Consider the following 16861-nt stretch of genomic DNA (forward strand, 5'->3'; position numbering starts at 1 on the left):
TGCCTAGCATACAGATTAGTCTGCTGGACTATCAAGTCTAGGACCGTATCACATATAAATAAATTAAAACAATTATAGGGGGTAAAATTTTGGACGTCGACACTAATTCCTGGGGTCGCTTCAAATTGGGGTACTTGGGGGGAAAATGATAGTGCAGGATCCCACATCACGGGAGGGACTGCAACACTCGGCCCTGCACTTGACACCTCTACAGCGACTGACGTATCCACCACCATAGGACTATGGGGTTCAGCGGTGGAATTAGAATCGTCACTGTCACTGTCTGGAACAAATTCTGAAGCGGTGTCTGTTTCGCTTTCAGAAGTGTCGGAACATAGCAAGGCGTAGGCTTGCTCCGCGCTGTACATACGCTGAGACATATTTATAGATATGTGTATGTATATATATATATATATATATATATATATATATATGCCCTATAAGTCCTAACCCTAAAGTAAACCTAAAATCCTAAAAACGACACAAATTTTTTTTTTTTTTTTATATATATATTTTTTTTATATTTTTTTTTTTTTATATAACAGACGTAAAATTAATTCTAAACGGCCCTAAACACGAACGCTAAACTAGCCCTAACCCTAAAGTAACGCTAAACTAACGGTAAACTAGCACTAACGCTAAACTAGAACTAACGCTAAACTAGCACTAACGCTAATCTAGCGCTGACGCTAATATAGATTTGATATATTATATATATATATATGTATGTATAAGAACGATGATTTTTTATCACTTTTTTTCTTTCTTCACAGCACAGGACTTAGACTGATTTCTCTCTCCTCTCAGAACAACTACAATGGGAGGAGAGAGAAACACAGCCCATGTCCTGGCTGTGTTTTGAAAATAACTGTCAGTGATCTCTGTGATAGGTTTTATCACAGAGATCACCTGATCAGGGACCAGTCACAACGGTCCCTGATTGTTGCTGTGCCAGATGACGACACAGGTAAGTTATGAAGTTATGCAAAGCGCACTCGGGCGCCATTTTGGGGGGGGGGGGAATCGGACCGTGGGGGGGGGATCGGACATGAAGGGGAATCGGACGGGGGGGGGGGGCGCACTATTTACCCGTTCTCTCTCCTCTCTAAGGAGTTATTCCATGAGAGGAGAGAGAAATGGCGATTATCCGCCGGTTTAGCGTGAACGCCGTGAAATAGCGATTCACGGCGATCACGTGACCAGAGACCACTCGTTGTGGTCTCTGGTCGTTGCCCCGAACTCTCAGCTACCTCCGGTAGCTGAGAGAACGGAGGCCCGATCTTTAATTTCGGCGCTACTTTAGGCTAATGCGATCACGTTAAAAGGCGTCGCATTAGCCTAAAGCCCATTAGTGAGGAACGTAAAAAGGCGTACTGTTGGTCACTAAGGGGTTAAAGACAGCTGTCTTAAATGGTCACCTGTATAAAAGACTCCTGTCCACAGACTCAATTAATCAGTCTGACTCTAACCTCTACAACATGGGCAAGACCAAAGAGCTTTCCAAGGATGTCAGGGACAAGATCATAGACCTGCACAAGGCTGGAATGGGCTACAAAACCATAAGTAAGACGCTGGGTGAGAAGGAGACAACTGTTGGTGCAATAGTAAGAAAATGGAAGACATACAAAATGACAGTCAATCGACATCGATCTGGGGCTCCATGCAAAATCTCACCTCATGGGGTATCCTTGATCCTGAGGAAGGTGAGAGCTCAGCCGAAAACTACACGGGGGGAACTTGTTAATGATCTCAAGGCAGCTGGGACCACAGTCACCAAGAAAACCATTGGTAACACATTACGCCGTAATGGATTAAAATCCTGCAGTGCCCGCAAGGTCCCCCTGCTCAAAAAGGCACATGTACAGGCCCGTCTGAAGTTTGCAAATGAACATCTGGATGATTCTGAGAGTGATTGGGAGAAGGTGCTGTGGTCAGATGAGACTAAAATTGAGCTCTTTGGCATTAACTCAACTCGCCGTGTTTGGAGGAAGAGAAATGCTGCCTATGACCCAAAGAACACCGTCCCCACTGTCAAGCATGGAGGTGGAAACATTATGTTTTGGGGGAGTTTCTCTGCTAAGGGCACAGGACTACTTCACCGTATCAATGGGAGAATGGATGGAGCCATGTACCGTCAAATCCTGAGTGACAACCTCCTTCCCTCCATCAGGACATTAAAAATGGCTTGTGACTGGGTCTTCCAGCACGACAATGACCCGAAACATACAGCCAAGGCAACAAAGGAGTGGCTCAAAAAGAAGCACATTAAGATAATGGAGTGGCCTAGCCAGTCTCCAGACCTTAATCCCATCGAAAACTTATGGAGGGAGCTGAAGATCCGAGTTGCCAAGCGACAGCCTCGAAATCTTAATGATTTACAGATGATCTGCAAAGAGGAGTGGGGCAAAATTCCATCTAACATGTGTGCAAACCTCATCATCAACTACTAAAAACGTCTGACTGCTGTGCTTGCCAACAAGGGTTTTGCCACCAAGTATTAAGTCTTGTTTGCCAAAGGGATCAAATACTTATTTCTCTGTGCACAATGTAAATAAATATATATAATTTTGACAATGTGATTTTCAGTTTTTTTTTATATAATCTCTCTCTCACTGGTAAAATTAACCTAGCCTAAAAATTCTAGACTGTTCATGTCTTTGACAGTGGGCAAACTTACAAAATCAGCAAGGGTTCAAATACTTATTTCCTTCACTGTATGTCACTGCACGTTTCTGTAAAGTTACTTCCATTTTCCTTACTACTGTACATTTCTCTGTCATCTCCTCACCATAAAACTAATTTTACGGATTATTAACACAAAGCTTTAAACTATTCACAACTAAATAAGACAATGGAGCTTACTGATTTAAATCTGCGCTGTCCTTTTCCTCACACGTGTCTTCACACTCGCTTGTCGAGATGTCTTCCTTTTCAAATCTACAAAACAATAATTCAGAATCTATGCAATTCAATTTTATTATTATTAGTATTAATATTATTTATTTATATAGCGCCAATTGATTTTTTACAAAGCTCAGATATCTGATGCTGAGTGACAACTATTAATAGTTCTCATTATAGTTCTCGTTGGGGTTGTCACCCATCTCAAGGGAGTCTGAAAGGCACATCAATTTACAATTTTCTGCACAGTTAGATTACATAATACAGATTAATATGCCATTGACAGTCTGTAGAAAGCTGGGCTCCAACTACTAAGGGCATCAAAATGGCTTCGATTAGGGGTTGTCACCCTTGGAGATCCAGAATCTATTCGATCCAAGATCCATCCAGATAATATATAGATTAAAAGACTTCAAACAAGAGGACAATTTTGTGATTTCAAATTCTGGGTATTTTTTAATCTAGAATAAAATTACCCTTATTACATAATAAATATTTATTATTAATATATAGTCTTTAATAAATATTCCCGCTTCCTGAATTTAACATCTAATAGTCCAGTTCTGATATGGTCTTTGGTTCTGTTTACACTGGTGTCATGGGTCCCATTTTTATAGGAGCCATGACAGATATATGACGGGTCTGTTATAACTGACATGAACAGATCCATTTGACCTATAACGGGAACATTACATTTCAGTTGATTTTTAGGATAGAATAGTTCAGAGTACTGTGCACCAAGGACTGTATAGTAATCCGATATAGGAAATACAAATGGCCCCACTACAAAAGCTCGGCTGAGAAGGTAGGGGTCCGTCTGACAACAGTTTGTTGACTGTTTCCAATGATTACCAGCAGAACAGTGAAGACACTGGACTATAATACAGACTGTAATTTAGGAACAGTACAAGATATGTAATATAATGTATTTACTCAACTTTATATGTAGCTTATATTTATTAATAAACTGTTAAATGGGGTTGTAAAGTGCAATATAATGTAAAATCTATCCTAGAAAACGTACTCATTATCACCGGAGGTTTGACTTTGCAGGTTTTTGTTCTCCCTGAAGAAGATAAAATATTTATGATGGGATCGTCCATACAGCAAATTCAATTCTGTTACATTACATAACATAAAAATAAACTTGCGCAAATGCTGAAGTATTAATATGACACCATTAGACGGCAGGGCTCACTGACGTGGTCTCCTGGTTTAGCTGTACCTTATACCACAGGGGGCTTCAGGATTTTCTCTTGTTTCAACATCCAGTTTGCCTTTTGCTTCTACCATTTTTGTTGCTGCCTACAAATAAAAGAAATGACAATGTCACTAATAAATCACCAGTCTTGTAGTTCAGGACCGGTGACATGCAACACACGTACTACTATGCTCTGAGAGATCACCTTAGGACTGGTAAAATTCATCAATTATACAATATTAGTGCAATAAAACACTGACACTTCATACTCAAAAACAAAAACAAGCATATCTCAGACCAAACATGTTAAGCTTTTCCCACTAGCGTTAATAGGATCCTTCAGGATTTACAGTAGAATATTGCAGTCTACAGCGCTATTCATGTCATCAAAAATACTAGAACCCTGTGGAAACCTAAAGATCCATGTTAAAGTCAACGGTCTCGGTCAGAATTCGCAGGTAACCATTTGAAAACAGATCCGACATAGTTGTCATGACGCTGTTATAAATGGAAGCCATGACGCTAGTGTGAACAGAGCCTTAGCTTACAAGTCCCTGTAATAATGTTAACACACCTGCAGCAAAAAAACAGGGGGTCTTCTGGCCAACATACAACTAATGTAAGATTTGATTTTCTTCAACATATTGGAATAAGAGAAATTCTCCAGGAATTCATGATATGGGTCTTTTTTATTAACAACCATAGACATTTTCATTCTCAGATACTGAAAGAAAAGAAAGAAAGTGATGTGAACAAGCGCAAAAAAATGAAGCAATGAAATACTTATTGTACTTTAAAGTGTACCTGTACTTTCAAAAAACATTTGACATGTCATAGTGAGACGTCAGAAGTTTTGATCGGTGGGGCTCCGAACACTGTGACCCCCACTGATTGCTAAAACAAAGAGGCAGAAGCACTCAGTTGAGCTCTGTGTCACTTCGCTTCTGCTCAGCTCTGCTTGGCGTTCCTCGGACCTTGGAAAGGAGACAGAAATGTTTTTTGCCACTTTTGTCCTCTCTGTACTCACGTACACAGAGCCCAGATCACCGCTGGCTACATGATTGACGGAATGCCGGCAGTAGGGGGCTGCTGCTGGGTCTAACTAGAACCGGCACAGCCCTAACAGTAATAATAGTCACTATAACTGGGATGATTTCCATGCTGTGCAGCGCCAGTCACAGTGGAAACGTATAGTGCAAAAAAAAAAAATTAATTCAATAATAAAGTCCCCCAATGGTCTTTTATGAACTTTAACTGGTTGCCGACACAGGACGAGTATGCTCGTGCGGAGCGGCGAGCACTTCGCGCATTAGGACGAGCATACTCGTCCTGTGTGACAGCCATCTGTGCGCGCGATCGAGAGCGGGGCAACGGCTGTAATACACAGCCACGGCCCCGCTCTGACAGCGGAGAGGAGAGAAACATCTTCTCTCCGCTGTTAACCCTTTGAACGCCGCGATGAAAGCTGATCGCGGCGTTCAAGGAGAGGGGGGATTGCACATTGATCGCTTCACAGAATATAACTGTGACGCGATCAAAGCCCATAACTCATATGGCCAGACAGCCCAGGGTCCATTGAAGGACCCCAGGGCTGTCTGAACATATTTCCTGTTAGGGCATACTGAGGTATGCCCTAACAACTGCCTGTATACAATCAGTACACAGGCTAATGTACTGGCATATAGATCTATGCCAGTACATTACAGTTACAAAATCAAAATGATAAATCCCTTTATGGGATTAAAAAAAAAAGTTAAATGAATGTAAAAAATTTTTGATGATAAATAAATAAATAAAAAGTAAAAAAAATACAATTTTTTTTTTATAATAAATAAACTTTTTAAAATATAAGTCCCAAAACATGAATTAATATAGAAATATTTGGTATCGCCACGACCGTAACAACCTGTACAACAAATGAGTAACATTATTTATGATGATCGGTGTATGGTGTAAAAAAATAAATATTAAAACTGCAGCGGAACTGCTTTTTTTCTGCATTTTCGCCAAAATATTAATTTATAGAAATTAAGCGATAATGTATTTGTACCAAACAATGGTACCTACATAAAGTACAACTTGTCCCGCAAAAAAAAAGTCTCATACAGCTACGTCGTACAAAAAATAAAAGAGTTATGAGCGTCGGGATGCAAAGAGGGGAAATGTAAAAAAATTGCTCTGTCCTCAAGGCCAAAATTGGCCGTGTCCTTAAGGGCTTAAAGGAAAGGCCATAAAAAAAATAAAAAAAAATAATAAAAAAAAGGAAATTACACATAAAATAACCCCAACAAGAAAAAACAATCTCCCCACCAATCATTGTCGTAACGCTAGCTCTGGCTCAATTACCCTAAAATAGACTTGTAATATATAGAAATTTGCAGTAGACAATGTTGATCACAAATAAAAAGTCTATTTTAGGGTAACACTAGATTATTACCATAAAAATTAGCTTAAAACTCAGAACGCATATTTTTGTACAATTTTCTTCAAACTATAGGCCTAAAAATGCTAAAAGAGCAAAAATAATGATAAAAATGCTAAGAAAAAACCCTGAATTGATTAGTCCAACAAATAAAAGTTAAAAATAGCTAAATGTTCCTGATCCTGAATCGGTTAGTACACAATGTGACTCAAACCTACCTTATATGTCTCACACGCTAAAAAACACTGCAGACCCCAGATCTACAGCAATCAAATAATGCATGTTGAAAGTAAAAATAAAACAGACTTCCCGTCTGCATGAATGATTTCCCACTTTGTAAGGCCCTGTTCACACAGGGTTTTTTGCAAGCAGAAAAAAAATCTCCCTTGGAATTTCTTCAGGAATTTTGAGGCAGATTTTGAACTTCCTACGCTATTTTCCCCACGGTTTTCGCTGCTTTTATTTGCGGCGTTTTCCGGAAGCAGTTTTTTTCTGAGGCAGAAACCGCGGCAAGAAAAGACATGCCGCTGAAAAAAGCAGTCTGGGGGAAAAACGCCTCTCCCTCCCATTGAAATCAATGGGAGGCGAAAAACGCCTCTCCCTCCCATTGAAATCAATGGGAGGCGATTTTAGACGTTTTTTGGAGCGGATTCCGACACGGTTTCCGCATCAAAATCAGTGCAAAAATAATCAGCGTGAACTCACCCTTACGGTTTTGTTTTAAAACAAAAGATAAACAATAAGAAAAAAGTTCATAAAATAAGACTAAAAATAAGAAACAATACTAAAATGTCTATTTGACCAAAATCTATATGACTCACATTTAGCTTAAAGGCCACTAGATGGCCTACTAACATTTCTGATTCAAACAATCTACTCAAAGGAAAATCTGTTTCGAAATGCAATTTCAGAGTTTCAGGTTATTTCTGACCATATCAAATAACATCTCCAGTTCCTTCAGGATTTGGGAACTTTTACCTATACATTTGCATAATATATTTAGCAGCTCGATCACATGAAGAAATGAGAGACCTTATTTGTCTCAGATTCCTCAAACTGTCGGTCAAGGACTTCTGATGACAACTTAAATCTTCCCTTTTCCATGCAAACTGCTACAGCCTGTACAGAAAAAGAAACATATTAGGAGGCAACAAACCGTGAATTCATTTACGTAACAAAAACGTATACAGAAATCCTACAATGTAAATTTCAAACCTCAAATGAAAAATCAGTAAAAACGTATTTATTAATAGTATATTAATCATTAACCTCTTCGGAACACAGCCTGTTTTGGCCATGTGTTAATAACTTTGCAATGCTTTTACCTATCCAAGCGATTCGGTTTTCTCCTGACATATTGTACTTTATGTTATGCCCCATGCACACAGCCATATTTCGGTCTTTCCGTAAAAACTGTCCGTAAATAAGGTCCGTATTGCATCCATATTTGATCCGTATATAAAGATCGGTTAAAAAAAAAAAAAAAGATAGGCTGCAAATGATGTTACCAACATGTTGCGTAAATACGGACGGTTCACAGATACACATCCGTAGCTGTCCATATTTACGGAAGCTCCCATAGACTTTTATGGGAGAGTCCGTGTCGCAATTACTGACAAGAATAGGACAGGTTGTATAATTTTTTCAGCACGGACACCTATCAGTAAACATACTGATAGGTGTCCGTGGCCAATAGAATGGGTCCGTAAATACTCTCCGTAATTACTGATGAAAAATACGGTCGTGTGGATGGGGCCTCAGTGGAAAAACTTTGGTCGATAAATTCAGTATTTATTTGTGAAAAACACCAGAATTCATATAAAATGTGCAAAAATTAGGATTTTCTAATTTTAAAGAGACTGTCACCACATTATAAGTGGCCTATCTCCTACATAATGAGATCGGCGCTGTAATGTAGGTGACAGCAGTGCTTTTTATTTAGAAAAACTATCTATTTTTACCACGTTAGGAGCGATTTTAGCTTTATGCAAATTACTTTCTTAATGCCCAACTGGGCGTGTTTTTACTTTAGACTAAGTGGGCGTTGTACAGAGGAGTGTATGACGCTGACCAATCAGCGTCATGCACTTCTCTCCATTCATTTAGTCAGCGCATAGTGACACTGGGTTGTTCACTATGTGCTGTCTAAGGGTATGTGCACACACACTAATTACGTCCGTAATTGACGGACGTATTTCGGCCGCAAGTCCCGGACCGAACACAGTGCAAGGAGCCGGGCTCCTAGCATCATACTTATGTACGATGCTAGAAGTCCCTGCCTCGATGCAGGACAACTGTCCCGTACTGTAAACATGATTATACTACGGGACAGTTGTCCTGCAGCAAGGCAGGGACTCCTAGCGTCGTACATAAGTATGATGCTAGGAGCCCGGCTCCCTGCACTGTGTTCGGTCCGGGACTTGCGGCCGAAATACTTCCGTCAATTACGGACGTAATTAGTGTGTGTGCACATACCCTTATACTGATATATTAACGTTACTGAAGTCTTAAGACCGTGACTAGACATTCCTTCCAACTATGGTTCTATCATTTTAACCCCTTCCCGCTTTGGCCACTTTTGACCTTCCTGACAGAGCCTCATTTTTCAAATCTGACATGTTTCATATTATGTGGTAATAACTTCGGAATGCTCTTACCTATCAAAGCATTTCGGAGACAGTTTTCTCGTGACACATTGTAATTTATGTTACTGTTAAAATTTTCTCGGTACATTTAGTATTTAATTGTGAAAAACAGCAACATTTTGTGAAAAATTGCAAAAATTTGCATTTTTCTAAATTTAAATGTATGTGCTTGAAAGTTAGGTGGTTAAACCACACAAAATTGTTGCTAATTAACATCCCCCATATGTCTACTTTAGATTGGCATGGTTTTTTGAAAATCCTTTTATTTTTCTAGGATGTTACGAGGCTTCGAACTTTAGCAGCAATTTCTCACATTTTCAAGAAAATTTCAAAAGGCTATTTTTTCAGGGACCAGTTCAGTTGTGAAGTGGCTTTTAGGGCCTTATATATTAGAAACCCCCAAAAAGTCACCCCATTTTAAAAACTTCACCCCTCAAAGTATTCAAAACAGCATTTAGAAAGTTTCTTAACCCTTTAGATGTTTCATAGGAATTAAAGCAAAGTAGAGGTTAAATTTTGTTGTTGTTGCAGAAATTCATTTTTAATCATTTTTTTTTTTTTGTAACACAAAGTTTTACCAGAGAAACACAACTTAATATTTATTGCCCAGATTCTGCAGTTTTAGGAAATATCCCACATGTGGCCCTAGTGTGCTTATAGACAGAAGCACTGGCCTCAGAAACAGAGTAGCACCTACTGGATTTGGGCCTCCTTTTTATTGGAATATATTTTAGGCACCATGTCAGGTTTGAAGGGCTCTTGCGGTGGCAAAACAGTGGAAATCCCCCAAAAGTGACCCCATTTGGGAAACTAGACCCCTCAATGAAATTATCTAGGGGTATAGGGAGCATTTTGACACCACAGGTTTATTGTAGGAATAATTGGAAGTAGGCCGTGAAAATGAAAATTTACATTCTTTCAAAGAAAATGTAGGTTTAGCTAATTTTTTCTAATTTCCACAAGGACTGAGGGGGAAAAAGCATTGCAGCATTTGTAAAGCAATTTCTCCCGAGTAAAATAGTACCCCACATATGGTCATAAATGGCTGTTTGGACACACAGCAGGGTTTAGAAGGGAAAGAGCGCCGTTCGGCTTTTGAAGCTCAAATTTAGCAGGAATGGTTTGCAGAGGCCATGCCACATTTACAAAGCCCCTGAGGCACTAAAACAGTGAAAACGCCGAAAAAGTGACTCCATTTGGAATTAATCTAGGGTGTAGTGAGCAATTTGACCCCACAGGTGTTTCATAGATTTTATTTGAATTTGGTAGTGAAAATAAAAACAATCCTTTTTTTCCCCGATAAGATTAGCGCAAAATTTTTTGTTTTCTCAAAAAATAAAAAGAGAAAAAGAACACTAACATTTGTAAAGCAATTTCTCCTGAGTACGGCAATACCCCATATGTGGTCATAAACTGATTTTGGGCACACGGCAGGGCTTAGAAGGGAAGGAGCGCCATTTTGCTTTTGGAGTTTGCTGGATTGGTTTCTGGTCGCTATGTAGCATTTGCAAAGCCCCTGTGGGACCAAAACTGTGGAAACCCCCCAGAAGTGACCCCATTTTGGAAACTACACCCCTCAAGGTATTCACCTAGGGGTAGCGTGAGCATGTTAACCCCACAGGTGTTTTGCAGAAATTTGTGTGCTCTTGATGTTGCAGAGTGAAAATTAGATTTTTTCATAGATATGCCAATATGTGGTGCCCAGCTTGTGCCACCATAACAAGACAGCTCCCTAATTATTATGCGGTGTTTCCCGATTTTAGAATCACCCTACATGTGGCCCTAATCTTTTGCCTGGACATTCAACAGGGTTCAGGAGTGAAAAAGTACAATGCGAAATTGAGGCCTAATTTGGCGACTTACAAAGTATTGGTTCACAATTGCATGGCTCTGATGTGAAATAATAAAAAGAAAAACCTTGAGAAGTGACCCCATTTTAGAAACTACACCCCTTAAGGCATTTATTAAGGGGTCGCGGCGATACCAAATATGTATGGTTTATTTATTTGTTTCAATAATAAAAGGACTTGATAAGGGAAGACGGGCTATTGTGTTTTGTTTTATTTTATTACTTCAAACATTTATTATATTTTTGACACATTTTTTTTACACTTTTCTTTAGTCCCACTAGGGGACTTGAAGGTCCAACTGTCAGATTTTTTTTCTAATACATTGCACTACCTATGTAGTGCAATGTATTAGATCTGTCAGTCATTCACTGACAGAAAGCCGATTAGGCTTGGCCATGTGCGGGGCCTAATCGGCTTCCGTAATGGCAGACAGGAGGCCATGTTAGTTCTCCAGTTGCCATAAAAGCAGTCGGCAGCAGTGCGATTGCAGGGCACAGCTGCCGATCTGCTAACCACAAAGATGCAGCGATCGCTGCATCTAAGGGGTTAATGGCAGGGATCGGAGCTAGCTCCGGTTCCTGCCGTTACAGGTGGATGTCAGCTGTAACATATAGCTGACATCCACCGCTGATGACGCCGGCTCAGCTCCTGAGCCAACTTGCCGGCGGCTACGGAAGACTTTCAGGCCACGCCTCTGGGTGGGGTCTGAAAGTTTTCCGTGCTAGGCAGACCAGGAGGCCACAATTAGCCTGCGGTTGCCATTGCAGCCAACGACACCCCGGCAATTTCATTGCTAGGGTGTCGATGAGCTGCAAACACCTTAAATGCAACAATCGCTTTTGACCACTGCATTTAAGGGTTTAATGGTGGGGATCGAAGCTAATTTTGGTCCCCGCCATTATTGCAGGATGTCAGCTGTAAGGCCTCATTTACACGAGCGTAATATACGCGCGTGCGACGCGCGTTCTTTTCGCGCGTGTCGTACGCACCTATATTACTCTATGGGGCAGTGCAGACGATGCGTGAATTTTGCGCTGCGCGAGTGCGAGACATGAGCGAACCGAACTTTACCGGGTTCGGCCGAACTCGTTTTGACCGAACCCGGCAGGAGACAGTCACTGTGCAGGGTGCTGAAAGAGTTAAACTGGTTCAGCACCCTGGACAGTGACTTCCGATTCCAATATACGTGAACGTGTAAAAAAAAAAAAAGTTCTGACTTACCGATAACTCCCGGCTTCTTCCTCCAGTCTGACCTCCCGGGATGACAATTCAGTCCAAGTGACAGCTGCAGCCAATCACAAGCCAAGCACAGGCTGCAGCGGTCACATGGACTGCTGCATCATCCAGGGAGGTGGGGCCAGATGTCAAGAGATGCGCGTCACCAAGGACGCGTCACCAAGGCAACGGCCGGGAAGTTCTCGGTAAGTACGAACCTCTTTTTTTTTTAACAGGTTACGCGATATGGTGATCGGAATGCACTGTCGAGGGTGCTGAAAGAGTTACTGCCGATCAGTTAACTCTTTCAGCACCATGGACAGTGACTGACGTCGACTAGCCTCATCTCTATGATGGTGGCTGCGCGAAAATCACGCAGCCGCGCATCATACACGGATGACACACGGAGCTGTCAAGTGCCTTTTGCGCACGCAAAACGCTGCGTTTTTTGCGCACGCAAAACGCTGCGTTTTTTGCGCGCGCAAAACGCTGCGTTTTTTGCGCGCGCAAAACGCACACGCTCGTGTAAATGAAGCCTAAGATACAGCTGACATCCGGGGCAGATGGCACCGACTCAGCTTCTGAGCCGGTGCCATGCATTTGTCGCAATTATACGACATTTTGCGGGAACCACTGGCTTTCCATGACGTATACTTAGGGCAAATGTCGGGAAGGGGTTAAAGGCTATGTACAAGCAGGATCCACCTGTTATCGATGACATCTAAGTTATGATGGGGGAGCGTTACCTTTATTAATACAGCTGACTCAAAAGGGTATGTTCACAGGGCCTATTTTCGGGCCGTAAATGCCCGAAAAACCGGAAGCAGAACGCCTCCAAACATCTGCCCATTGATTTCAATGGGAAAACGGCGTTCTGTTCCAACAGAGCGTTTTTCATGTTTTTTTTTTTTACACGTAAAAAAACAGCCACGAAAAAGAAGTGCCGGACACTTCTTGGGAGTTTTTGGACCCGTTTTCCATAGACTCAATTCAAAAAAGCTCCAAAAACGGCTGTAAAAAACGCTGCGAAAATCGTGAGTGGCACAAAAAACGTCTGAAAATCAGGAGCTGTCTTCTCTTGAAAACAGCTCCGTATATTGAGACGTTTTTGACTCTGCGTGTGAACATACCCTAACTGTGAGTCTATTGTATTCTTTGAAAGTTGCTATTAGCCAAATGACACAATATATTTTGAGCTGTTTAGGCAAATAATAGCCTGGACATGTCCTCATACTATGATAGATCTGTTTTAAAGAAGTTTCTGGTTTTATGTAAAAACAAAAAGGCTGAATTATTATATAATGAAAGGTTATGAAACTTTGTAATACACGGAGAGGCAGGGACTCCTAGCATCGTACATAACTATGATGCTAGGAGCCCGGCTCCCTGCAGTGTCCGGGACAGTGTTCGGTCCGGGACTTGCGGCCGAAATAAGTTCCGTCCATTACGGACGTAACATGCTCGTGTGAACCCAGCCTTACCAACACAATACTGTTTTTACAAGTTCAGCAAACGGGTTAGGATATATTCACATATAGCAGATTTGTTACAGAAATTTCTGAGAATTAAATCTGTTCCATACTTTAAAAGACAGTGCCCATATATAAAGTGTAAGTGCCCATGTAAATAGTGCCACAAACAGTGCCTATGTAGACTGCAGCAGTGTCCCCTGTAGATAGTGCCCACTTAAACAGTGCCACACACATCCCCTCTAGATAGCGTCACCCCCCCTGTAGATAGCGCTACTAGGAGCAGAATCCCAGGCCAGAACGTTGCCGATGCTCTGGCTAGGGATTCTGTCATCTCAAAGCTTTTCCAAGATAGGAGTTTCTGGCCAGAGCGCTTGCGATGCTCTGGCCATGGAATCCATAGTGGGAAAACCCCTGACATCACTTTCCATATATGGAAAGTGACGTCAGGGGCTCCCTCTAGGAGTGGAATCCACGACCAGAGCGTTGCCAACAAAGCCCCTAATGTCACTGCCCAACTAAAACAAAGTATGTTAGAAAGTTTCAGAACTTTTTATGACCCAATGCTTAAGCTTTCTTTCCATGTCTGGGCAACTTATTTAAGAAGGGTGCAGCTACACTCTTTGCCTTATCTGCTGGTTTATTATATTCTACACTCGTCAACATTGAAATTGCAACACCAAGATGGAAAAGTTTTGGAATTGTAGAAATCACTGGACGGATAGACATGTTAATGATGTGCAAACGATAAAAAAAAAAAAAGGTAACAAAATATTCCAAACATCTTGATTTTTTCAGCATCGACTATGAGCGCCAAGCGCAGAAATACACGCACTTACACGCCTTGGCATCCTATCAATGAAGTTATTAATGTTTGTCTGAGGAATGTTATGCCATGTTGAATGCACTTGGGCACGCAAATCATCAAGATTGGCTGCTGGCAGCTCCCTTTGCAATTGCTGACCAAGACGTCCCAAATGTGCTCGATGGAAGGCAAGTCCGGAGACGCTGCAGGCCATGGTAGCACTTTTAGGCCACGCAAGCTGCCCAGAGGCACAACCAACATGCGGCATGGTCCTGTTGAAAAACGGCCTTTCGGACACATTGGGAAATGTCCGTACAACTGGTTCCACAACCAAATCAATGTAACGTAAGTGTACCTAAAATGAAGACTAGAGGGGTCCAGCTTATGTACATTATGCCACCCCACAACATAATCCGGTGAAGGCCTCTTCATGGCATTGTCCACGTGGTCCAGGCCAATCTCCGGTTATCATGGCGTCTGAGACAAATGAATCATCAATGAAGGATAGACCTCCATTCCAGACTCCATTGTCATCTTGCTGTGCACCCTGATAGCCATTGAGAGTGGTGGCATGTGGTCAGTGGAACACCTGTAGCTGGATGTCTGACTCGTAACCCAAAATTGTGCAAACGCCTTCTGATGGTTTGTATCGACACTGGTTGCTGCCCTCGGCTTGGGATCTGACGTCCAATTTCACTTGAAGTACAGAATGGATCACTTCTAAGAGCACACCTCTTGCTGTTATTCCCATCCGTTGTCGTTTTCCCAACCTCTGGGACACGCAACGTTGAACAGTGCGGACATCTAGGCCTAGGCGCAGTGATCTGCCGGAGTGATAAACCAAGGACTCTCAGTTCAAGGATTCTGTCCCTCTCGGTTTGCAACAAGTGGCGATAACTGGCACGTCGACGAACAGGAGGGATCACACAATCATCCCACAACATTTGATCCGATTTTTGAAGTTTCGTTTGGCTAAAAAACGTTGCTTTCAATCTGGCATTCAAGCCTCCTCAATGTCTGCTCCGTTCATTCTTTGCTTCTGCTTCAATAGCGGCACCATTTTATATCTAAATTTATGATGGAGTACATATATTTAGGAATGATGGGACTACATTAGATATCTGAGGTGTGGTCACAGGATTCTGTGACCACACCTCAGATGAAGTAGTTGGGCGGAATAAACTAAAGGGGAAGGGAGAACTAGTGGGGGGGGGGGCAATAGACACAGAGGGGACGGAATAATTAGTAAAGAACAGCCCTGTCGTTACATAGGTCAGTTGGGTATCGACACAGGGTGCTGTGTGTATTCTGACTTTCGTGCACGAGCCTTGAATGTGACTTCCTCAAACAAGCTGGCACTCTTAAAAAAACTTTTCACAGAAAAGGGCTACCCCACTCGTCTTTTATCAGACGCTTATCAAAACTAAGAGGCTAAAACAAATGGACTGCCAGGCAAGTCAATTTCAAAGGACAAACTCAACCACTTGAGTAAATTCAATTTTATCACCACTTTTAACAAAAATAAAAATAAAATAAAAAATTAGAGAAATTCTAAGAACTCAGTGGCATGTTCTCACTCATGACCCTTTTCTAAAACCCCTTTTACCTACCAGGCCTAAATGCACATATCGTAGAGCACCGACTTTGAAGAATATATTAGCCCCAAGTAGAGTTAAACATTGGACAATAACTAATAACAATAACATGAAAACCCTTCCTTTACTAACCTTGGGGAGATTCAAATGCGGTAAAAATCGCTGTCTCTGCTGCACAAGGACACAACACAAATGTAGTTCTTATACTAGCAATAGTACTCAGGAAGTTTTTTCCCTCAAACACAGGCTAACATGCCAATACCAATTTGTCGTCTACCTTATCAATTGCATCTGTGGAGTCCAATATGTAGGGCGAACTATCCAACCATTACACGGTCGCCTGAATAAGTATCGCTCTAAGGGCTTATTCAGACAAACGGGATATACGTCCGTGCAACGCGCGTGATTTTCACGCGCCTCGCACAGACCTATATTAGTCTATGCTGAAGGTCCGTGATTTTTACGCAGCGGGTGTCCGCTTCGTAAAACTCACGGCATGTCCTATATTTGTGTGTTGTTCGCGCATCACGCACCCATTGAAGTCAATGGGTGCGTGAAAATCACGCGCACCACATGGAAGCACTTCCGTGGGACGCACGTGATTCGCGCAACAGCAGTGAAAAGTATGAATAAAAACAGAAAAGCACCACGTGCTTTTTTGTTTGCAAACATCCAAACAGAGTGTCATAATGATGGCGGCTGCGCGAAAAGCACACAGCCACGCATCATACGGGGCTGACACACGGAGCTGTTAAGTG

At 41.7% G+C, this 16861-nt stretch overlaps 1 protein-coding gene across 2 annotated transcripts in view; it reads right to left on the bottom strand.

The window, feature by feature from the left end:
* The window catches only part of TERF1 (telomeric repeat binding factor 1), a 50502-nt gene that overhangs the window by 15163 nt on the left and 18478 nt on the right, over window positions 1-16861 (bottom strand). The window contains exons 4-8 of one of the 2 annotated variants that reach the window (XM_075828220.1): window positions 7557-7643; window positions 4677-4826; window positions 4127-4206; window positions 3926-3967; window positions 2863-2937 (exon numbers count right to left, since the gene is read on the bottom strand). In XM_075828220.1, the coding sequence (XP_075684335.1) occupies window positions 2863-2937; window positions 3926-3967; window positions 4127-4206; window positions 4677-4826; window positions 7557-7643 (434 nt within the window). The remainder of the gene's footprint in view (window positions 1-2862; window positions 2938-3925; window positions 3968-4126; window positions 4207-4676; window positions 4827-7556; window positions 7644-16861) is intronic. The other variant, XM_075828221.1, reaches the window with a different exon arrangement.

This window comes from Rhinoderma darwinii, chromosome 5 (genome assembly GCF_050947455.1).
Source record: "Rhinoderma darwinii isolate aRhiDar2 chromosome 5, aRhiDar2.hap1, whole genome shotgun sequence".
Taxonomy (NCBI): domain Eukaryota; kingdom Metazoa; phylum Chordata; class Amphibia; order Anura; family Rhinodermatidae; genus Rhinoderma; species Rhinoderma darwinii.